Source organism: Protopterus annectens, chromosome 7.part1, assembly GCF_019279795.1.
Source record: "Protopterus annectens isolate FY-2018-M chromosome 7.part1, PAN1.0, whole genome shotgun sequence".
Lineage (NCBI taxonomy): Eukaryota > Metazoa > Chordata > Ceratodontiformes > Protopteridae > Protopterus > Protopterus annectens.
Window position 1 is genome coordinate 358,423,389 of NC_056740.1, and position 24,424 is coordinate 358,447,812.

Here is a 24,424-nt window from a genome sequence, read left to right on the forward strand (position 1 = left end):
CATTAATGTTAGGGCTGGATTAACAGGGGGGGGGGGACTGTAGCTCTAGGCCCACATGTGGAAAATAGGTTCTGCTATGTCTGTTCCATGTTTTATCTGAAATTCTGTTCTGTTGCCACAATAAATAAATAGGCTCCTTATAGTTATCATCTTGGCCCATGAGATTTATAATCCACCACAGGTTGTCACAAAACTTCAGGGTATCCAGTAGCTTTGGTTAGGAATCTGGTTTATCCCATAATATCTGAGGTTATGTTTTCAGCTTCCTTCATCCGTGGCATTTAAACAATACCAGTATAACTTTATAGCTTTCTCAACAGGATGACAGTTGGATTTTCATCCATGGCTCTGACTAAATCTCAAGAGCAGGTGCAGATAACCAAAGGGGTAAATAGGTGGGGAGAGAAATTTTGCATGGACAAACCCTTTTTGAAGGGAAAGGCTCCTATGGTAGACCAGGGTGTATACCCTATGTTTGTTTTCACTTTAATGATGAGTGATCCTTGATTTCATATTCTTGCTTGCCAGTCCCACCTCAGTCTCAATGCACCTATATAAATGAAAAACATTTCTAAGTTGTCTGATTTTAGGTAATTGAAATTCCAGCTCTGTGGTTGGAGAATGGTACTCACTCTGTATGTGTTAATTTCAAGCAGACATGACCTCCCAGTAAGAACAGATGCTATAGAGTGAACTACAGAAAATGTCTGACAGTGAGATATTTTGTGATATGTAATGAAAACTGAAATGAGCATTTGTGCAAAGTATTCACCCACCTTCCTCTTCTAAGCTGTATCAGTAACAACACTGAAAAATTATTACAGAACTTGAAACACTGCACCTCTTCCTTCAGTGCACTCCACAACTTCTATAGGAGGGTAGCAGACAAAATGGCCAAACCCCTAACTTATATTTCTAACCTTTCACTTACTACTTGAATTATTGTACCAGCCCTGAAACATGCCAACATTATACCCCTTCCTAGGTTACCCTAGCCTCAGACCCGTAAAGGCTATTGACCGATCTCCAATCTTTGCCTTCTTTCAAAAAAAAAATAAAAAATAAATAAATAAATAAAATTTAAAAAGTTCTTTATAAACAGCTAGTTAAACACTAGGGCTTCTATCTGATATACATCATGGCTTCAGAAATGCTTTTGTACAACCAGCACTGTACTCTTCACATCTGGCACTGTCTGTAGTAACCTAAATGACTGTCTCCTTACAGACACTATTTTTGTGGAAATGGCTAGTCATTGCCTGGTTCGATAGCTACCTTTGACAGGAGGACCTTTCAAATGTACTCAAACAACCAGCTAGCCACTAAGGCTGTATTCTAGGTCCATTACTCTTTTTTTTATGTATTAATGATATTACTGAGGACCTATCTTACTTTACCATCTACATAGAGAATATTTTATTACTAATGGCAAACAGATATCCCGCAGTCCTGTAATCTCATCTCCAGCAATCCTTCTCTGATATTTATCAGTAGTTTGAATGAAATAAATTCCAAATTAAACAGAAAATTATCTGACAGAGCCTCTTGAATGGAGATTGTGGTATAGGGAGGATCGGGTAATTTACAATTCCAATCTTATTATTCCTTTTGTGAAGGAGTACAAATTTTTGGGCCTAACCCTTGACTCTGGATTAAGCTTTACAGCCCACACTAATTAATAAAGTCCTCTCAAAACTAAAATGCTGATATAGGATTCACATCTACGGTCTCCCACTGACCAAGAATGTCTTTCTCCCTAAACTATTGTTTTCCTGTACTCTCTTTACACTTTGCTTATAACACTCAAAAACTTTGTCACTGAGAATATAATTGCCAGATTTTCTCTGCTTGCTGACACCTACACATACCACAGCAACCTTCTAAATGACCTAAATTGTTTACCCATTGCTTGAAAGATCCACTTATCTTCTGTGTACCTTATTATGTAAAATGCTAAATGACTGTTACTGCTCCCCCACCTGAAAAGAAAATGCCAAGGAGGCCTTAACATTACTTAACTGTCCCCCATTTAAAACAGTCATTGATGGAAAGAGCCTTCCCACAACAGGATCAGCTCTCTTTAACAAACTACCAGCTGAAACAAGGCATCAAGATCCTTCCATCAAGTTTAAGAAGTCCCTTTCTTGAGCATCTTTTGAAAGAAGTTGGTTGTAAATGCTTTAGGGATAATGGATAAATTATTTAAAAGGCTTTACATTTTAAAAATGCTTCTAGTCTCTCGACTATGTTCCTTTGCCATTCAACACTTCTTAGTGTTCTTTTCTTAGTCTTTAGACCTCTCTCTCTAATCTCTATTTTGTAACTCACTTCCATCTGAGATCCCCCCTGAGGAAATTCAGATTTACATTTTTAAGAAGCAATTTTATGTTGCCAAACTGTATTGCAACCCTTGTAAACAGATATAACCTAATGTAAACCTGCTACTGCATTAGAAATGTTAGCACTGTGTAACATTCTACTTTATGAAACTATATAATAACTGTATATGTAAACCTAACAAATCTATCATATTTGAAATGTTTAAATTGTTTACTTTCACTGTTAGTGCCTGGGTTGCAGTTGAAAAGGGTGCCTGTACCAGTCCATCTACCATGTCACCAAATAGTGAATAAATAAGTAAATAAATAGCCATCTTATTCCTGTGCTGAAATGATTGCTGAAAGTAAAAATTCAGACTCTGCTGCATTTACTGTATCCTTGATGATGTTGTGCCAAAATGTTCATTTTCCATTAGCGCTGTACTACTTTTATTGGTTTTGGCTGGTTGCTTGCTTCCTGAAGCTTTTTTTAGAACTTTAGGTTAATTGTTCATGCTAAGAGTTTTGGTTTGATTTCCAAGCCATTCAGAAATGCCTGGACAAATACCAAGTTATTCAGAATGGTAATGATTCCATGTATGATTAGGCAGTTTAGATCCCATTGTGTTCACAGAGACAGAAGTGTATAACAGTTTTAGTAGAATTAAAAAGTGTGTGTGTGTGTGTGGGGGGGGGGGGGGGCTGGGGAGTGACGGTGAATCATGAATCCTTTGTACAGTGCATTTTGAGGGTCCCTATCAGTTACTGAGTTTTCAGAAACTCGAACTACATGTGGTTGAGACCATATGATTGAGTTTTTGAAAACTCAAAGCTTTTGAATGGAGATTGCGGTACAGGGAGGATCGGGTAATTTACAGTTTTCCTCACTGGAGTGCGGTCTCGGAATTGGTATATATAATTTGCAGAGGGTGTGGGGGCTGCAGTGGAGCTTGTCCCCCTGCAGAAATGTAAGAAAGAGATTTTTGTGTGTGTGTGTTTTTTTAAATGTTCGAGTTTTCAGAAACTCAATCATATGGTCTCTCTGATATTTTTTTCGAGTTTCCAAAAAGTCTGTCATCTGAAATAGCCCCCATTTTGGTAATCCATAGAAACAGAGGTATAACTGAATTTAAAATATTAGTCTTTGGTGCTGTGGCTTATGGCTTTAACCAATTCCCAGTATTGCAGTGGTCGCCAACCACCAGGCTGTGGAGCACTTGGTACCGGGCCGTCAGGTAAGTGAATGCCTATATGAGTGTGTTTATCTGTGTGTGTGTGTGTGTGTGTGTGTGTGTGTGTGTGTGTGTGTGTGTGTGTGTGTGATCGGGAGAGTAAAAGTGATGTATGAATGGATGCATAAGTGGGTGTGTGGCAGACAGTGAGAGCGATGTATGGATGAATGTGTAAGTGGGTGTGTGGCATGTGGGTGTGACAGGCAGAGAGTGATGTGTGAATGAATGTAGGTATGAATGAGGAAGTGACTGTGTGTGTGTGTGTGTGTGTGTGTGTGTGTGTGAGATCGGGAGAGTGAGAGCGATGTGTGAATGAATGCAGGTATGAATGAGGATGTGACTGAGTGTGTGTTTGATCGAGAGAGAGTAAGAGTGATGTGTGAGTGAATGCAGGTATGAATGAGGGAGTGACTGTGTGTGAGAGATCGGAAAAGAGTGAGAGCGATGTGTGTGAGTGAATGCATGCATGAATGGAAAAGAGACTGACTGTGTGTGTGTGTGTGTGTGTGTGTGTGTGTGTGTGTGTGTGTGTGTGTGTGTGTGTGTGTGTGTGTGTGTGGATGAAAGGTACACAAGGCTCATTGCTGCTGCTGCTGCCAGCGATCACTCTCACTCTTCACTCTCTCTCTCTGTCTCCCTCCCTCCCCCTCCCACTGTGTCTCTCTCTGTCTCTCTCACACACACACACACACACACACACACACACACACACACACACACACACACACACACACACACCATACCTCTCAACCTTTTAGTAGTGCAAAAAATCTGGACAAAGTATAACAGAATGGGGGGACAAATAGGGACAGATTTTAAATATTGCTCTTATAACCATAGAAAGTTGCTAGAGTAACAGAATTTGTCTTATCATGCATTTTTCTTAAGGATATGAGGTCTGAAATACAAATGTATGTCATTATTTAGTGACTTCAGTCCTCAGATCATCCCAGTGATTTGCAGAAAATCACAAAAGTTATGAGGAACAGACCAAAACTCAGAGGGAAAAATCTGGACATTCTGTGAAAATCTGTACAGTTGAGAGGTATAGATACCTCTCAGCTTCTTACTTAGATCAAGAAATCTGGACAAAGCCAAAAATAATGGGGGGACAAAGGTCCAAAATAGGGACTCTTAAGTACTGCTTTTACAAACTTCGAAAGTTGATAGAAGTACAGGTTTTGCATTAGCGTGAATTTTCTGAAGGGTATGAAGTATGAAACTCAACTGTCTGTCATTATTTTCTGACTTCACCCTCAATGATCTGCCAGTGAGTTGCCAGAAAACAACAATTTTATGAGAAAAAGACCAAAAACATGAGGCAAAAATCTGGGCATTCTGTGAAAACCTGTACTGTTGAGAGGTATGCTGGACAGAGCCAAATGATAGGGGCAGATTTTAAATATTGCTCTTATAAACATAAAATCAGTAAGATTGCCATTAGGTTTACTTATCTCTTAACCATAGTAGATCAATGTTGTGCTGTTAAGCAGAATGTACACTTTTTTTTCTGATAATTATTGCCAACTGTCTTTTCATTGTACTTTGGAGCTTTTCTCTCCAGGTCTGGCTTCATCTTTAAACAAATGTCAAATAAATAAAAATCTACTTTATTATGCACGCCCCGAGATGGCCGGTCAGTGGAAAATTGTCTTGCATTGATACCGGTCCATGGTGCAAAAAAGGTTGAGACCACTGCAGTATTGGATATAACTTTAGATAGAAGCTTTTGTTTTCAGTAATGTAGCATCCTCTGACCAGAATGCTACTAATTTCAGTTTAAAAATAATGTTGTTGTGTTCTATCCAGAGACCACTTAAAATTTAATCTGCACAATTGTAGGGGTAGTAATCTTTGACTTGTGTCCAAGCGAGGTAGTCAGACTGACTCTGTGTACTTGGCCACATTGTTTTTCCTGGGCATTTTTGAGATGAATAGTGGCATTTAGAGACCAGAAAATGTCTAATAGACTGCTTTCAGTGTGCATCTGTACACCATATATACCTGTAGACTATGTCTTTGTATCCCTCCTTGGGGGAGTTGACAATAACTGAACACAATAATGCATGTATTTCTTAAAAATGTAGGATCAGATTTCAAGTACTTGTGATTTTTTGTTAGGGCTGTGTGTATTAAAATGTAATGTCTCCTGCATTTTCTATTTGTTCTTTTTCATACCTTTTTTTTTTTGCTCAGGTTTTGCAATTGAAGGACCATCCCAAGCCAAGATCGAATGTGATGACAAGAATGACGGCTCATGTGATGTGAGATATTGGCCTACAGAACCTGGTGAATATGCTGTGCATGTCCTATGTGATGATGAAGACATAAAAGACAGCCCGTTTATGGCAAATATCCAGCCACTGTCAACAGCTTTCAGTCCTGATAAGGCAAGCCAGTAGTGAAATATTTGTTCCTAACAACTGTACAGCATTACATTTTCTTGAAAATGTGCAACTTCTTTTCTGTGTTTTACAGTATTGATTTGCTACTTAAACCTAAGTTAAATCAGCAAGTTTGTTTTGAAAAGGATGTGTTTTGCTGGCAAGCAGTAGTGTGTAGTGTGCTTTACTAAAGCCGTGAGCATTTTCCCCTTTTCTGTGTGTCAGCTTAATGGAAGGAAATGTTATTTCTGTGTTTGCAAGGATTTTTTTCAATAGTTGTACACTTGTGCAATTTTCTTTTCCATTTTGTATTTTTCTGTGCAATAATTTTATGTCTGTGACTTCTTTGTTTGTAGTACTTAATGGAACCCCTACTGCTCATTTTATATTAATGGGCTTATTAGGGTCACTAGTTGAAACTTTTATGGGGTGGTCTTACTGTTGCTTTCATTATGAACAGTTACTTCCATATAGCTGTTGTACCCATGACTCCTGATCTCTTCTGTTTTGTGCATTCAGGTTTTATTGTGTAATGAGTTGTCTCAGTCATGCTATTAAATCAACACAATTTAGAGTCCTGTTTCTAGAGCCAAATGTTGTGCTCCTCTGCAGACTCTGGATGGGATGAGAGTACAGGAAGTAATAAAGATGAAAGTAAATTTGCTTGTTGATTAAAGGAGGAATATAAAACTTGTGAACATGGCATTACATCATGGGAATACTTCAGTGGATGTAATCATGAGAATAGACTCCGATACCAAAGTAAGTGGCATGATCACGGTAAGTATTCATGAAGATGTACCTTAAAGAAATAATTATCCGAAGCTGACCTCTTCTTGTAAGTACTGGACGTTTAAACTAGGAAGGGATGCTCAAACAGTTAAGAAGTCTTATTTTTATTTTATTCTGTTTAAATTTTCTGGAGCAGAACACTGATCCAAGCGAACCTATTTGAAGCTCAGCCTAGAAGAACCTTCTTTTACAGTCTTTCACACAAACACGTGTCCATGGATGAGTAAAGAAAATCAAGGTGGTAGTAATTTGACAAGGACATGCCAAAGTTACAGTCCTCAGCAACAGCTCTCACAGTCTCTGCTGAGAGAGTCCCAGGTATTTCCAGGCAAGCTGGGGTTGGGGGGCTTTCACTCTAATGTGCCTTGGGCATGCCCCTGTTCTGTGAGTGGGCTGTGCCTGGTACATGTCATATGGGAAGGATCCAAGGGGGGTATCTTTATCAGTTGCCCACATCACTTCTGCTAACTCTTCTAGAACTTACAAAACAGTTGCTGTACTTTCAAGGTCTTGTTAGGTTACACAGGTTCTCATTTTGTCATAGAGAGTGAGCCCACTAACCCTGTAAAGGAATCTTATTTCTTCAGCTTGCTTACATAGTCAGATCTTCTCGTTCAGTACACAGAGATCATAACCATAGGGTAATGGGATACAGAGTGACTGGTACAATTAGAGAACAGAGTGACTGGTACAATTAGAGATATGTCCTAGGACTCTGCTCCCACTTTAACAACATAGTCCAGTGCAGTGCCTACAGTACTGCTGCTTGCATCTATGTTGTCAATTCCTTCTACCCTCATTCATGAGCAAGACCTCAGGATGCTTCAACTCTTTCAGTTGGGGTGCTGCTTTCCTCTCACCTGAGGGAAGACAGGTTATCTTTCCAGAAGGAAGCCGTAGCTGTGGTTTGGAATTGCTGATTTTTATCCTATCCACTTTACATTCAGAATTGAAATGTTCCAGCGCCTGCCAAAGATCAGTCACATGAGGCTGAGAGACAGCATTGTCTGCAAGCAACAAAATGCGCATCATTCAAATCTTAGCAGTTTCTCAGTATATTTTCCATGAGAATTACTAACTGGAGAGGATACAAGACCCACCTTTTGTCAGTATTAAGCCTGCTGAGAATATACGTTCACAGGTTCATAGGTATACAGTGGGCTAATGATCACCAGGACCTTTATAAGCCTAGCCACACAACCCAACCCATTTGCATCCCCTGTTAACATGTGCATCTATGTTATGTTAGTCAGGAGGTTGCTAAAAAGTTTTGCAGGGGGGGAGCTATGTTAGTTAGGGAATGTTTACTGTAGGTCTCTGTCTGTAAGAAACATGGTTTCAGCCCGGAGCTGAATTTGCAATTTCCCATCCAGTGGTCAAGGTTACGTTTGAATAAGGTTAGGGATAGACTCTGCTTCACATGGATGGGGACCCTATTCCAGTGCACAGGGATCCTTTGAGTCACATATCTGTCTTATCAGCATGTTTCTGGTGCAGCTCATTTTGCAGATGTGCAAAGCTCCATCAGGGCTGGATCTAAGGATACTTTTATATGCTAGGCACAGATCACCTGTCAACAACCTGTAGGCAACCAGGTATAGAGGAATAGAGGCAGGGTTGTAAGGTGATTTGTACAGAACAGTGTGTTAGTACCCTGGTTTCTGTTGATGAGGAATCTCTATGGGTGCTCCAACTATTGCATATGCCTAGTCGGGTGTATGCTGAAGGAAATATCGTAGTCAGTGATTGGTCTGATAAGGGATGAGTAGAGTGGTACCATAACTTCCTTGGACTTGGATGTCATACCTTTACTTATAAGTTGGGTGATATAGTCAAGGTAGTAAGAAAGTCATTCTGTGTGCTGGTCAAAGGCCAGATTGCTGTCTATGCATTTTCCAAGATTTTTAACTTTGAGGTCAACTCTTAGAGGTGTCTTAGAAATGGAGCAATTTGCCTGTGTGTACTTTTTCCAGAAAGGTACTATAATGTATTTCTTTGCATTAAGTTTTAGTCTGACACTTTGGCACCAGCCATTTGTTTGTGTTAAACCCTCTTGCAGGATGTTAGTGTCATGGGGAATTTTATATTCACTCCCAGTTTGCAGTCTTCTGTGAATGTGGTGAGTCAGAAGCCGTTGACATTTGCCTTGACCTCCGAGAACTAGTTGCCAAACCACAGTGGGGCCAGCATGGGGCCCTGTGGTACCCCACTGGTGAACTCTCTCTTTGTGGAGGTAGTCTCACCAATCCTGACTTCTTCGGTCCTATCTGTGAGCCAGCTGGCAGTCTAGCAAGTTGAGTAGGGATTTATGACTAGTTAGTGAGTTTCTCCACAATACCTGAGTTGGGGTATTGCGTCACATGCCTTTGCCAGTTGCTAAGCAGTATGGACTGTTTTCCCTTAATCCATTGCCTTGGTTACCTTCTCAGAGAAGTCAACCAGGTTAAGTAGACATGACCTTTTGACAAAACCAAACTGGAATGGGTCTAGTGTCGGTAGGTTGTCATTGTCTTTCTTGATCATTTCCATGATTCTTTCCATAGCTTTGCATGTTAGACTAGTCAGACTAATGGGTCTCTAGTTTATGGGGTTGGATGATGGTCCACCCGAGTGAAGGGGGATAAGTGTTGCCATCCTCTGTTCATTTAGTACATAGCCTGTTATGAGGCTGTAATGAAAAATTAACTCAAGTTCTGATAGGTCATGTATCAGGCTGTTTAGAAGGCAACCCTAGATACTGTTGCGCCCCACTTTGGCTAAGTTTTTAGCCTTAGTGAGCACCACTATGACCTGCTCCCTGCTGATAGTTTGGGGTGGTTATGCTAGTAGGGATTTCACAAGAGGTAGCAGGGGAGGAGTGGGGGATAAAGTTTGTGCTGAATTTCTTGACAGCATATTTGCTATGTCACTCTGCTCAATGAAGGTGGTACCATTTGCTACCAGTTCAGCACACTGTTGCATGTTACTTGTGAGGTTTTGGACATAGCTGTAGAAGGCCTTGTGGTTGTCTGTAGCCTGAGAATTTATCTTGACAACATAATTGCCTTGTATTTAATTAGTCATCTTAGTTACCTGTTTAGTTTTATTAGAGGGCTGTTGTCATTATGACAGTTACTCATTCTGACTTTGATCATGACTTTTTTTCCTTTTGTTGTAAACCCTTTTAAGGTTAGGATTCCATCAGCATAGTTTGTGTTTGGCTTACTTATGATAAGTACAGCATCCTCTATGCAGCCATTTACATGTTTGTACAGTTTTTCTGTAAATAATTCTGCATAGGCAGTTGGGAACTGTGAGTTTGGTGGGACATTGAATTTTGGCAAACTGTTGCTTAGTAGGATGTAGTTTGCTTTAGAATAGTTTCTAACTGTAACAGGTTTTGCTGGTTTTTCATAGTTGATTTTTATTTTGCATGAGACAGCTTTATGATCCGACCTCACCAGTGAGGATGTGATGTTGGGGGGTACACCACCCACACATATTGGTGAGAACAAGGTCCAGTATGTGTAAACCTCCAGTTGAAGTGCGTTCTAACTGAGCAAGGGCATTTGTGATAAGTTCGTGAAATGCTGTGCCTGCAGACTGGTGACATTGTATGCTTCCCAGTCTCTAGAGGGGTAGTTAATCTCCCAAGAATAGAGTGTTTTGTTGGATGGAGAGTGCCTCCAGTAGGTCTAGATAAGAGTTGTGGTATTCTTCAGACATAGATGGTGACCTGTAGCTTACTAAGATATCATAAGTGACTATCTAAGGTGATTTGCATGTGGATAAACTCATCCTGTTTAAGCACCTTGAGGTGTATTTGTTACTAATGTAGTTCAACACCTCTACCTTTAGTCCCTGTCTGTATTGCTGATGGTCTAATGTGTGGAAGTCACTGTAGCTTTGCACTGCCCGAGTACTTTCTGCGGCTTTAAACCATGTCTCGATAATGGCACAGATGTCTGTATTCTCCAGAGTGAGGAGAGTTTGTAGTGTGTTGAGTTTCTTGTTAAGGTTCCTATCATTGGTTTCTTGCTAAGGCACATAGCATTGGTGTTCGATTTAATGTCAGGAATGCAGATAGAGCTCATGCTTTGCAAATAGGGAGATTAAGTAGTACCTCGCAGCTGTCTTGGCACCCTTTACTGTTACAACATCCCTAAGAATCCTGTTCTAGTAAAATAACCTTATTGTTGTGGAGGGGTTTGTGTATCCCTATCATTCTTGGAGGTGTGCTGTGGGGACCTTTGTGGTCTTCTTTTGTCACATTTGACAAACTGGCCTAAGAGACATAGCCAAAGAATGTTCCACAAGTTGTGACCTTTATGATCAGTCTTTCAAAGTATAAGCAAACTTTGCTCAGAAAAAGAAAAAAGGTAAAATAACCCACTTCTGAAATCAGGCCTTGGAATCCTGTTGGTCTGCAATTGCTTGATGGCTAGGTAATCTACATAGTCCAGTTGGGCTCAGATTTAAAAAAAAAAAAAAGAATGCATGGAAGTATCATGTGATGTCCTTCCAGTTCACTGTTGCAGTATTCATAACATTAGGGATCCCCTGCCAAGGGCAGTCTGATGTCTGGCCAGTACACTAAAGCCTTTAGCTTGCTTTAAGGTATGCCATACATCATACATATGCTTCTTGCATAGTGTAGGGCATAAAGGTGACGCCTGGACATGCCATCCTCAGAAATTCTTTGCTGCCAGTCCAAACCCTGTTACTTGATCATCAGTCTGAATGTGCTTTCCGTTGCTGGTTCACCAAGCTATTGCAGATAAGTGCCCCATTTTTTTTTTTAACTTATCTTTTTTATTATTGCTTGTGGAGTTTCACTTCATCCAAGAACGGTAAATGCCAGTGTGGGAGACAGATTCTCCATAAAGACCGCCACAACCAGTGCCTTTTTGCCTAGGCACCTCTTACGACCATATGTCCTGTTCCATCTGCCAGGCCTTTATACCTAAAACCTTTATAGTACACTCTCTTCTTTGGTGCTCTGTCTTTGAAAATCAGCATCTTAAGCTTCTTGCAAAAGACACAATGGAAGGTACTTCCCGTTCTGAGGGACAGCCGTCAGTAAAGAAGATGACCAAGAAGCCTAGGCTGGAATTTTCTAGTGTTCAGCCTCCGCCGGACATCTCTCCCGAGGTGAGTGAATGCACAGAGGTTTGCCTAGCTTTATCGTTGGATTCCTCTGCCTGACTGGGTTGGGAGGACGGCAAGGATCTGACTTTACGCACGTTCGAGGAGGCATTGCAGACGTCCATTTTTGAGGTTCAGGGGGAACCATGGCTGATTATCTCTGACGGGCCTAGGGGTGTTCTTCAAATATTAGTCAAAAAAGAAGTCCCTACTACCATCATTGAATGCCGTCCTGGGTCAGAGCCTTCCAAATTTAACAAGGCAGACGTCACATTGAAGAAAAAGCAAAAGACTAAACATATCACTCCTGCTCCTAAGGATCTGCAGAGTGAATGGCAGTCCTTCAATCAGGATTTGTTTAGTGCTTTAATGCCATTGAAACCTCTTCAGGGAGTTTCTGATGTTCTTCGTATTATTATTATCTGCTTGCAGGTAGCCCTCAGTCGGCCTGATTATCAAAGTCTTGGCCGTCGGTTGCTGTCTCATCTTCCATGACGTCAGGTAGTCAGGGGTATAAAGCATGCAGCCAATGCCATTATATCAGTCTTTCTTGCTGTGCGGTGCCCGAAACAGAAGCAGTTCGCAAGTGCCGGTCAGCCTACTCCTGAAATTTTCATTTTCAAGTTTCAGATCCGAAGTCTTCAGCAAAGCTAAGTACTCTGTTGGAGTTCCTTTTTCTTGCTTTAAACCGATGTCAGTAAAAGTTAACAATTGTATTATTTGTGGAAAGCAAATACCTCATAAAGGATTTTCATTCGTACTGCATTCCTTGCTTAGGCCCAGAGCGCGACGTCCCTCGCTGTCGGTTTTGTGCCTTATTCAATCCTCGAACAATTCGTCGTTGGTTCATTTTCATATCTAACTATTTTGGTATTCGGTTCAATTATCCAGAAATGGCTTCGGTAAGCCACCCGACTACCGACATTCTGAAAAAATGCAAAGATAAAGACAGAGACAGACCGCATAGGTCCAAAGTTGCTGATGACAATTCCGTTAAGCTAATCGCCAGTTCGCCAGTACTTAGTGAGGTGCTTTCGCAGCCCCTGATACCTGCTACTTCAGATTCGCAGGCCTCTACTGAGACCCATTCGGAGTCTGGTATGCTGCGAGACGCTTCTTCGACTATGGAACCTGCGGCTGTCTCTACCTTGGATGGGTCCGGAGTCGCTGTGCAGGCACCGGCTTCTGAGGGTGTATTCAGGCCTACGGACTTGCATATTATACCGACACCATCTTCTTCTTCAAGGCCTAAAACTCGACCCACGCCTAGAAAACCGATGCCCAGACCGGATGGTCAGGCCCCTATGCCTAAAAAACAAATGGTAAGAATGGCTGATGACCTTATTACTCTAATCAGGGGAAGCCGCTCTTCCCCCTCTAAGAGGCCTAGAACTGATTTTCCTTCTGATTCTTCTGATCAGGATTCTGAAATTTCTGTTTCTTCTGATGACCAGGATTTGTCCTTATCTACCTATGAGGATTCTGATGCAGAGAACTCCATTCCCTCTGCTTCCCCTCCAGAAGATTTCTCTTTTGCTGAAACTTTGCATACTCTTAGTGAGCATTTCCGCTGGGAAAGCCAGGATTACTCTGACTCCAAAAAGAGGCTTAGGGAATTTTTACTCCTATCTCAACACAGGCCTTTAGCTATCCCTCCTGTACTGGACATTGTATATGATGCCTTCTTGGAATCTAGCCTGGCCCCAGACACTTTATCTCCAGCTCCCAGGAAACCTGACAGGTATTACAGAGTACCTGACTCTCACAAGTTCGTCTTTAAGAATCCTACAGCAGATCCAGAGACCATTTCACAGGGACCTAAAGGCACTAAGACTACTACTGCCAAAAAACTTACCACCTCTGATAGAGATTCCAGGGCCCTGGACAGATGGGGTAAGAAGGTATACACTTCTGCTACTTTGGCCATTAGGGCCTTAAACTGCCAGTTTCATATGTTGAAATAGCAGCATATTATTGGGTTACTTAAACAGAAAATGATGTTGATTCCTGACTGTGCTGAAAATAAAGATTTACAGGATTTAATGCATTCTGCTGAACAAGTTGGTAAACATACTTTGCAATGTGGTTTTGATTCATTAGAGGCATCTTGCATGCTGCTGTCACTGAGTCTGTACTTAGAAGGCATGCTTGGCTTAAGGAGCAAACTTTGCTAGGTCATGTTAAAGCTAAATTACTTGATGCTCCCTTAAACCATGACCGCCTGTTTGGCAACAAAGCAGAAGAAGTACTTAAAAAGATGGAGGAAAAAGCTAAATCTATGCAGACTGTTAAAGATTTCCTGCAAGTACAGCCACCTAGATTTAGTAGGCACTGGCCTTCTAAGAATTGGTCCTTTCCTGTCTCTTCCAGGCCTTCTCAGTCCAAACACAGGACCAGCAGACCACCCAGGCTTCAGTCTCAAGTTACTCACAGGCCTAAGCAGTGGGGGGCTCCCCACTTCCAAAGCTGGAAGTAGTAAGACACCCCCCTATGGTAAACTGTCACAATGACTTAACCTTAATCCTTTCAAGCCCTGCTCAACTGACTGTTCCTTTAGGGGGAAAGATCGCCCTGCATGCAAAAAACTGAGAACTCATTACCCAAGACAAATGGGTTTTAAATATAGTTTCCCAAGGATACAAATTCCACTTCCACTCCTTACCAACCCCAAACGGTTGGCCAGACCTACCCCCAGTCAGTGGGCACAGGCTCAAAAGCAGGTTCTCTCTCTTCTAAGTATCAGGGCTATTCAGCCTGTCCCAGAAGAGGAATGGGGGCAAGGTTTTTATTCAAGACTTTTCCTGGTACCCAGAAAAGACAATTCCTGGCGTCCTATCTTGGACCTGTCTAGCCTAAACACCTTTTTGGTAATCCAAAAATTCAAAATGCTAACTCTTCATCAGCTGCTTCCCATGCTAGGCAAAAATGCCTGGTTGGCAACATTGGATTTAAAGGAAGCTGACCTGTACATCCCAATAAGGGAATCTTGCAGAAAATACCTACGCTTCAGAGCAGGCTACATGCACTATCAGTTCTCTGCACTGCCCTTTGGCTTATCTACTGCGCCCAGGGTATTCACAAAGTGCCTAGCTCCAGTCATTGCATTCTGCAGGCAAAGAAATATTCAAATATACCCATACCTGGACAATTGTCTAATTCAGGCTGAAAGCCAGGACATACTCTTAAATCATCTGGCATTTGTAAAGACACTATTAACTTCACTGGGGTACACCATAAACAAAAATAAATCAAAAAATTATATTCCTGGGAGCAAGCTTGAATACAGCTTCCCAGATAAGCCTACCTTACGCCAGAGAAACAAGTTTATTTGACACCCTACTTCAAACTACTGGCCACAAAGACCCAGCTATCGGCAAGGAAAATACTGCAATCTCTGGGGTTCATGGCCTCTTGCATTCTACTAATTCCATATGCAAGACTGCATATGAGGAAACTACAATGGTATCTAAAACGCCTATGGTGTCAACATTCTCAGGACCTAGAATCAATGATTCCTATCATTCCTTGTATGAAGACAGAGTTCCTTTGGTGGGCAGAGGCCTGCCACCACAACAAGGGGCTGCCATTCACTCTACCCCTGCCGCCCAAACCCTAACAGACGCATCAGACTATGCATGCGGAGCTCACTTGGTAGGGCAGTGCATTCAGGGCAAATGGAACCAGAGTCAAACGCACTCGCATATCAGTCAAAAAGAAATGTTAGCTGTGCAGAATTCTTTGACCGCCCTCAAGGACCACATTCTTCCAGGACAATTATTGGTAAAGACGGACAACACCAGTGTTATGTGGTACATAAACAAGCAGGGGGGAACCCACTCATACCCTCTCTGCAGACTAGCCATGGCTGTGTGGTACACAGCCTTGAGCTACCAAGTGCACCTACAAGCTCAGTTCCTGTTAGGCAAGCTAAATACACTGGCAGACGACCTAAGCAGAAATCTCATGGACCCACACGAGTGGAAACTGGAACCAAAGATATTCAACGTTTTGAGAAAGAAATGGGGGAGCCCAAAGATAGACCTGTTTGCCTCCCCTCAGAACTACCAGTTGGACAAATTCTGTACAAGGACTCCCCACAGACAAGCTTGGAAAGTGGATGCTCTGTCCTTCACCTGGAAAAACCTATCAGTTTATGCTTTTCCCCCTCAGCCTCTCCTGTCCAAAGTTCTACTAAAGGTTAAACAGGATAAACCAAGGACAATACTCATTGCACCAGACTGGCCACGCCAACACTGGTATCCCCTCTTGGGCAGTGTGACACTGCTGGAACCATGGCAACTGCCTCAGACCCCTTCCCTGCTGTCCCAGCAGCAGGGCCAGATTCTGCACCCCTAGCTTCAAACTCTGAACCTTGCAGCCTGGGTAGTTACCTGAGCTCTCCATTACCATCCCTCAGTAAGCAAGTGATGGATGTCATTCTGGAGGCAAGGAGGGCTAGTACTAGAAAATCCTATGCTGAAAAGTGGAAAAGATTCTGTTCCTGGAGCCGAACTTGGGATGGGCACAACAGTGCCCAATTTACCACATATTCTTCAATACTTAGCTGAGATGCTCTACAAGGGCCTTTCCTTCTCTTCCATTAAAATTCATGCTTCGGCCATTTCAGCACATTATAATACAGAGCCACCCCTCTTCTCTCATCCACTGCTGAAGCAATTCCTCAGAGAGGCCAAAAACTTAAGACCACCCAGGAGAGTCCCTACTCCAGCCTGGGACCTTAACTTTGTATTGGAAAAGCTCACTCTACCTCCCTTTGAGCCAGCTGCAACTGCAGAGTTGAAATTCCTTTCTTGGAAAACAGCCTTCCTTCTAGCCATCACTTCAGCAAGAAGGGTGTCTGAACTACAGGCCCTCATGGCAGTGGACCCCCTTTCACCTTCTTTCATGCGGACAGGGTGTCCCTCTGGACCAATCCTTCCTTTATGCCCAAGGTGGTATCCAGTGTGGCCCTTAATCAGTCCATTCATTTGCCAACCTTGTTTTCTAATCCACAGAACAAAGGGGAATGAATACTGTACTCCTTGGATGTGCATAGACAACTTAGATTTTACTTGGACAGGACTAAACCTCTCAGGAAATCTGAACAGCTGCTGGTTGCATTTGCTGCAGAAGCAGAGGGGAAGGCCATTTCAAAGCAAACCATTTCTAAGTGGATAGGCCATTGCATTCATTTCTGCTATAAGAACTATGGAAAACCTACCCCACAGGGGATAAGACCCCATTCCACCAGGGCTGCATCTACTTCTACAGCCTTTCTCAGTGGTGTTCCTACCAGGGACATCCTAGAAGCTGCTACCTGGAGTTCTGTACATACCTTCACCAAGCATTACCACTTGCCAATTTTTTCTAAATCCAGAGCTGGTTTTGCCACTGCAGTCTTACAGGGCCTAATAGCTGGTCCTAATGCTATCTAATTGCCTCCTCCCTTCCTTAGCTTTGGGAATCTACCCAAATGTAATGACTGCAACAGTGAAACATGAAGAACATAGTACAGCTGTGTACACTTGCCATAAATGTAGATGTTCGAGTGTATTCACTATTGCAGTCCTGGTTACCCTCCCTCCAGCCCACTGACTTCTATTGATTATACTTCTCTTCTTGTTTACTATAAAAGCTTTCTGGTGTATTTGCTTTTTGTTGGAGGTGTAACCTTGTATATAATTGCTTCCCGATAGGTGGGCACCTGACATCTGGGGCAAGAAACACTGATGTAATGGCATCGGCTGCATGTTTTATACCCCTGACTACCTGACGTCATGGAAGATGAGACCGCAACTGACGCAGGACCCAAGACTTTGATAATCAGGCCGACTGAGGGCTACCTGCAAGCAGATAACCCAAATGTAATGCTTGCAACAGTGAATAAACTTGAGCATCTAAATTTGTGGTAAGTGTACACAACTGTACTTTTCAACCCCCCCGGTTCTGTAGTCTCTATAAAAGACCCGGAGAACAGGATTCTTGTGAGGAGGGGCTGGATTCCGATGAGGAATCCCTTGCTTACTCTTCTCAGATTCCCTCTCCTTTGGACTATGCATTAGAGGAAGAGGACTCTTCCAATCCTTGTACTACATTTGAAGTGATTTCTTTTTTTTTTTCTTTTTGGGACACAATATTCAGGATGATGGAGTTCTTAAAATGGGATTGTGCTCAGGTTTCTGAGGTACTTAAAAGATAATGTGAGCTGCTGCAGATGGAATCTCCTAAACCTTCTTTTATTCCTTCTGTTTTGGCTGTCTTGTGGGATGCATTTTCTAATGCTTCTAAGGCTCTAGATCTCAGTCCCCTGCTCCCAAGAAACCTGATAGATTCTATACGGTGCTTGAGGACTGCAAATTTTTGTACAAGTGTCCTTCTCCTGACCCCTCGGTCGTGTCTGTAGCTCCTGACAAGCCCTCTCAATTGCTTCCTTCGACCTAGTTAAAGCCCTCTGATAAAGATAGCTGGCCTATGGAAAGGCTAGGCAAGAAGGTTTACACTTATGCTACTTTGGCTTTTAGGGCTGTTAATTATCAGACCCGTATGCCATGTATTTTTTGGCTGTCCTCTCCCAGGCTTATCAGGTTATTTCTGTCCTTCCAGACCCTGAAGATAACATTTCTGCTCTTTCCCTGTTAGGGACTTCCTCCCAGGTGTCTCATCTTTCCATCAAGTGCACTTATGATGCAGCAGATGCTTCCTCTAGGGCTGATGCTTTGGGGTCAATAACGAGGAAGTATTCTTGGCTCTGGCTTCAACCTTTGCCTGATGATACTAACTAAGGCTAAGTTGATGTATGCCCCTCTTGATAATAAACACTTGATGTTAAGTTGTCAATCTCGCCTTCATTCTTGCTGGATGGGTTCGGAGCCGATCCTCTGCTCCGACTCGGCACTTGCTAAGCTCGAGAGTCACTTTTACCAGCTCGAGGCAGCCCCATATCCCATGATGCAAGGCGGTAATTACCCAGATCTCGTTTGCCGCTTCGCTAATGAGGTCATCCTTTTTACCAGCTCCTGGTAAGTGATTTTTTCTTGCTATTTGTAAGGTTTTAGGTGTCTCAAAACTCTAAATTTTAGTCTTTATATCCCCTCCGTGTACTTTATTCACTTAGCTCCATACCCATTTCCCCTTAGTTCACTTAGTCATAGTTTCAGTGTTTCGGGCCTTAGGCCTTTCCCACCCTCACAGTTCCTGTCAGGATTTCTCTCAGGTGTTTGTGTGTTGTATCACTGTTATAATAATAACTAATTTATTAGTTATTAATAATATTTTTAGTTGTTAGTGTCTCTGTTTGGTCTGATTGGTGTGTGTGTGTGTTTTAGGACTGAGACATGTCCAAAGATACTAGGGTCTCAGGTTTCAAGAAGTGTGACTCGTGCTGTCAGAAGATGTCTCTGACAGATGGTCACACTTCTTGTATTTATTGCCTGGGACCCCTACACCTGCAGGACTCCTGTGCTATATGTCATTCTTTCAGCCAGAGAGTCCTGCAGGAACATAGGAATAAGTTGATCCTCAGGGGTCTTCTTAAACCAGAGAGCTCCCCAGCTAAGGTCGGCTCCGGGAAGCCCTCGAAGCCTCCCAAGACCCAGGCTTCGGTGTCCAAGTCTGTGGTCTTGGTTCCGACTCCGCCGGAGTTGACATCGGCTCTGTCCGGAGCCGATCTTTCCTTGTTAGAAGCTTCAGTACCGGCGCTGATACCCTGGCTTTGGCACCTGTGTCGGTTCCGTCTGGAGCCGACACCCTAGCGTCGAAGCATGTCTTTGCTCCGGCTGGAGCCGAGATATCTTTGCCTCCTCTCGGAGCCGACAAGTTGTCGGCTCCGCCTGGAGCCGAATGTTCTTTGGCTCCATCCAAGAAGAGGTCTAGATCTCCTTCTTTGGAATCTATACACTCGGCTCCAGCCTCTCCCTTGCTTTCGGAGCGGAGCCATCGGAGCCGATCATCGAGGTCTTCCAGGCTCTCAGACCACGACTTAGAGAGAGTGGTGAGTAGGCTGTTAAAATCACAGGCACTAGCCCAGATGCTCCATAGCCCGTCTCATCAGACGTCAGCTATTCTACACCCCCCTGAGATTCCTCCTTCGACTCTCCTACAGAGTTCGGAGCCGGAGATTATTGGTACCGTGACTGTTGCTGCTTCGGAGCCGATACCACATCTTTCGGCTCCGTCGTCCTCGACTCCTATCTCCTCCTTGAGACCTTCCTTGGAGGGATCCATGCGTCGGGCTTCCCTGGTCGGTTTCGAGGGGGCGAGTGGCATCGGACCCTTGTCCGACTCCGTTCTCCCTCTCGGAGCTTCAGCCTTGGTGAGCTCGGCCCTGACACCTGCTTCGGAGCCTTCCCTTTAGGTGAGACCAGGGATTCCTGTTTCTTCTGAGCGGGATCTCTCGGCCCTCCCTGGAAGGGGAGCCTTCGAGGTGATGAGGAGTGTGCTAGCCCCAGAGCTTAGCCAGCAGTCGGTTCCTTTAGTTCCTCCCTCTATGGTGCCTCTAGATGCCTCTTCCCGCTCTCTTGCTCCCGGACCCAGAGATCCATCGCCCCAGGTTTCCCCATTGGGAAGGACTTCCTCTTCCGAGGTTTCTCCTGATCCTTCAGGGGAACCCCCGCGTAAGAGGACCTGCAAGAGGAAGCATTTAGACTCCCCTGAGTCTACAACATCAGATACCGATTTAGATGAGTCGGAGGGGTCCCCAAGATCTCCCTCTGAGGATGTCTCCTTTTCAGACATCCTTGAACTCAACTCTTGAAACAGAGGGGGAACTGGCCCTCCATTAATCCCGCCGAGGATGAATCGGTATACCTGGAGGCTTTTGGATCTCGACCCTCCACCTCCTGGGTGTCTCCGCCTTTCGACCCCCTCATGGAAGTCATAGCTCGAAAGGCATGGGCATCTCCTGATTCGGTGGAACCAGTCCCCAGGAGACCTTCAAAGTTTATTACGGCCCCCGCTGAAAAGCAGATGTTAAGTTGTCAATCTCGCCTTCATTCTTGCTGGATGGGTTCGGAGCCGATCCTCGGCTCCGACTCGGCACTTGCTTTAGCTTAGGAACTCCTTTTACCAGCTCGAGGCAACCCTATATCCCATGATGCAAGGCGGAACTACCTCAGATCTCGTTTGCCGCTTAGCGAAAGAGGTCTCTTTTGCCAGCTGAGGTAAATGATTTTCTGGTTAAATCAGAAAAAGCTTAGTTAGGAATTTATTTTCCCCTTTTAGTCTTAGTATAGTCTGTAGTATATTACAGCCTACCCTATTCCCTTCCTTTCAAACTTTATAACCCTTTTTATAACCTTTAGTATAAAGTTTTCAGTTAGGCCTAAAACCCTATTGGTTAATCCCTTCCTGTGTGTTGTGTGTAGGGGATTAATTTGTGTGTTTGTTGGGGTTTGTGTGTTACTTCCTCCTAGGATATGTCTGGGGAAGGCAAGGTCTCAGGCTTTAAGAAGTGTGACCAGTGCTGTCAGAAAATGTCTCTGACAGACGGTCACACTTCTTGTGTGTACTGCCTGGGGCCTTTGCACCTGCAGGACTCCTGTGCTTTGTGTCACGCTTTTAGCCAGAGAGTCCTGCAGGAAAGGAGGAATAAGCTTATCCTCCGAGGCTTACTTAAGCCAGAAGGTTCTCCTCTAAAGCAGGGTCTGGGAAACCTTCTAAACCACCGAGCTCAGGCTTCAGTATCCAAGCCTCCTCCGGTGGCTTCGCCCGTCGGAGCTGAGATCGCTCGGCTGGAACCGATGCATCTACCGTTAAAGTAGTAGGGTCGGCGCCGGCTGGCTCCGATACCTTCTCTACTGTGGCCTTGTCGGCTCCGGCTGGAGCCGACACTTTATCCAGCATCGGAGCCGAGAAACCTTCGGCTCCATCTGGAGTTCAGGGGACTTCGGCTCCGATGGCTTCGACCCGTAAGAGATCTCGGTCCCCTTCGATACTGAGTATCCATTCGGCTCCGGGGTCTCCTCTTTTGTCGGAGCGGAGCCATCGGAGCCGATCTTCGAGATCTTCCAGGCTGTCTGACCACGACTTAGAGAGGGTGGTAAGCAGGCTGTTGAAGTCTCAGGCACTGGCCCAAATGCTCCATAGCCCGTCTCAACAGACTTCGGCTATAGCCTTACCCCTTGAACTTCCACTTCCGACTCCACACCAGAGTTCGGAGCCGGAGCTTCTCGGGACAGTGACTGTTTCGATGCCGGAGCCGATAAATCCTTCGGCTCCATCGTCCTCGGCTCCGATCTCCTCCTTGAGGCCTTCCTTGGAGGGATCCGGTCATCGGGTTTCCACTGTCGGCTCCGAGGGGGCTAGTGGCATCGGACCCTTGTCCGACCCCGCTCTCCCTCTCGGGGCTTCGGCTTTGGTAAGCTCGGTGCCGACATCGGCCTCGGAGCCTTCCCTCTCATTGGAGCCGGGAATTCCTGTTTCTTCGGAGCGGGGATATTCCGGTCTCCCGGGGAGGGGAGCCTTTGAGGTGATGAGGAGTGTCTTGGCCTCTGAGCCTGGTCAACGGTCTATCCCTCTAGCTCCTCCCTCATCAGTGCCTGCAGACGCCTCTTGCCAGACTCTTGCTCTCAGGCCCAGGGATCCATCGCCCCAGGTTTCCCCACTGGGAATTTCCTCCTCTTCCGAGGTTTCTCCTGATCCTGCAGGGGAACCCCCCGGAAGAGGGCGAGTTAGAGGAAAAACACAGACTCCCTGAGTCTACTACATCTGATACCGACTTAGATGAGTCGGAGGGTTCCCACGGTCCCCTCTGAGGATGTCTCCTTTTCAGACATCCTTGAGCTCCTCAAACAGAGGGGGAATTGGCCCTCCATTGACCCCTCCGAGGATGAGTCGGTATACCTGGAGGCGTTTGGATCCCGACCCTCCACCTCCTGGGTGTCTCCGCCTTTCGACCCACTTATGCAGGTAGTGGCTCGGAAGACGTGGGCGGCTCCAGATTCTGTGGAACCTGTCCCCAGAAGACCATCCAAATTCATTACGGCCCCTTCGGACAAACAGTTCCTTTCCAAGGGTGTCTCGGTGGATGCTATGGTGGTGGCGGCTGCCACTAAGAAGGAACTGGCGGATCCTTCAGTAACTGTCCATCCTCCTAATAAGGACTCTAGGACCATGGACAGGTATGGAAAGCGGATGTTTTCTTCAGCGACCTTTGCTATGCGTTCGCTGAATTATCTTTGTCACCTCACCAGGCTTCAACGAGATGTTCTCAAGGAACTGGGAGAAGTAGTCAAGGATCCTTCTGCTGCTGGGGCTCAGGAAAAGATTGCCTCGCAGCTTGCAATCCTGAATTCCATATCTAACTCCTCCATGCGGCTCATATCCTATGCGGCCGATGGAGCGAGCAGGGCCGCAGGCACAGGAGTTGCTCTTAGACGCCATGCCTGGATGCGGCTTTGTAATTTTGCGGACCCCTTTAAGGCGTCCTTCACTAATACCCCCTTTGATGGTTCGGCTTTGTTCGGACCTCAGGTGAAGGATACCTTGACCAGGTGTGAGCAGGAAGGTAAAACTCTTTCTGCCGTTGGAGTCCAGTTTTCCACTCCTTCTAGACCATACCCCAAGGGTCAGAAGGGGGGGAAGATGTGGTTCCGTAAAGCCCAAGGAGCTACACCGGACACACGTGGTCAGTTTACCCCCAGAGGCAGAGGGGGTAACAATAATAGACGCCACCCTAGAGGCAGGGGGGGTCCTCAAAACCAGGGCAACAGGGAGTCTCTTCCTGAGAAGCCCTTTCAGCATCCCTGAGGTGTTGCCCGACTGTCCACCCTTGGAGGCAGTCGGGGGAAGGATTTTGCTGTACCCAGTAGCCTGGCAATCCCTATCCCAAGAGATGTGGGTACAGTCGATCATATCCGAGGGTTACAAAATCCCCTTCGAAAGGTTTCCCGTACCTCTACAATCCCTTCCAGACATCTCACCCGGTCAAAGGGATTTGGCAGAACAGGCGGTTTCAAAGCTCCTAGAAAAAAGAGCCGTCCAGACTGTGCCAGCAGACCAGGTAGGATCCGCCGTCTACTCGAGATTCTTTTTGGTCCCCAAAAGGACGGGAGATTGGAGACCAATATTAGACCTAAGCAATCTGAACAGATTTGTCAAGAAGGCAAGATTCTGGATGGTCACGCTTCAGTCCATTCTGCCCTTTCTGGGCAAGGACAACTGGATGTGCTCTATAGACCTTCAGGATGCGTACTATCACATAAAGATTCACAGACGCTCCAGAAGGTTTCTCCGCTTTCGGCTAGGGACCAGTCATTACCAATTCAGAGCCCTGCCCTTTGGCCTCACTTCAGCCCCCAGAGTGTTTACCAAATGCATGGCAGTGGTCACAGCTCATCTGAGACGTCAAGGATTCCAGGTGTTTCCCTATTTGGACGACTGGCTCCTCTCCGCCACCACCAAGTGTCAGCTTCTTCAGTCCAGAGACTACACTCTACAGCTTTGCAGGAGTTTGGGAATTTCAGTAAATTTGAAAAATCTTCTCTGCTGCCTTGCCAATCTATCACCTTTATAGGCAGAATTAAACACCGTCAAAATGTTAGCCAGACTAACAGATCAAAGAATTCTGGACATCCAA

At 44.6% G+C, this 24,424-nt stretch overlaps 1 protein-coding gene across 3 annotated transcripts in view; it reads left to right on the forward strand.

The window, feature by feature from the left end:
• Positions 1-24,424, forward strand: part of FLNB (filamin B) — a 4,683,119-nt gene that overhangs the window by 2,739,600 nt on the left and 1,919,095 nt on the right. For all 3 annotated transcript variants that reach the window (XM_044078790.1, XM_044078788.1, XM_044078789.1), the window contains exon 13: positions 5,747-5,940. In XM_044078790.1, the coding sequence (XP_043934725.1) occupies positions 5,747-5,940 (194 nt within the window). The remainder of the gene's footprint in view (positions 1-5,746; positions 5,941-24,424) is intronic.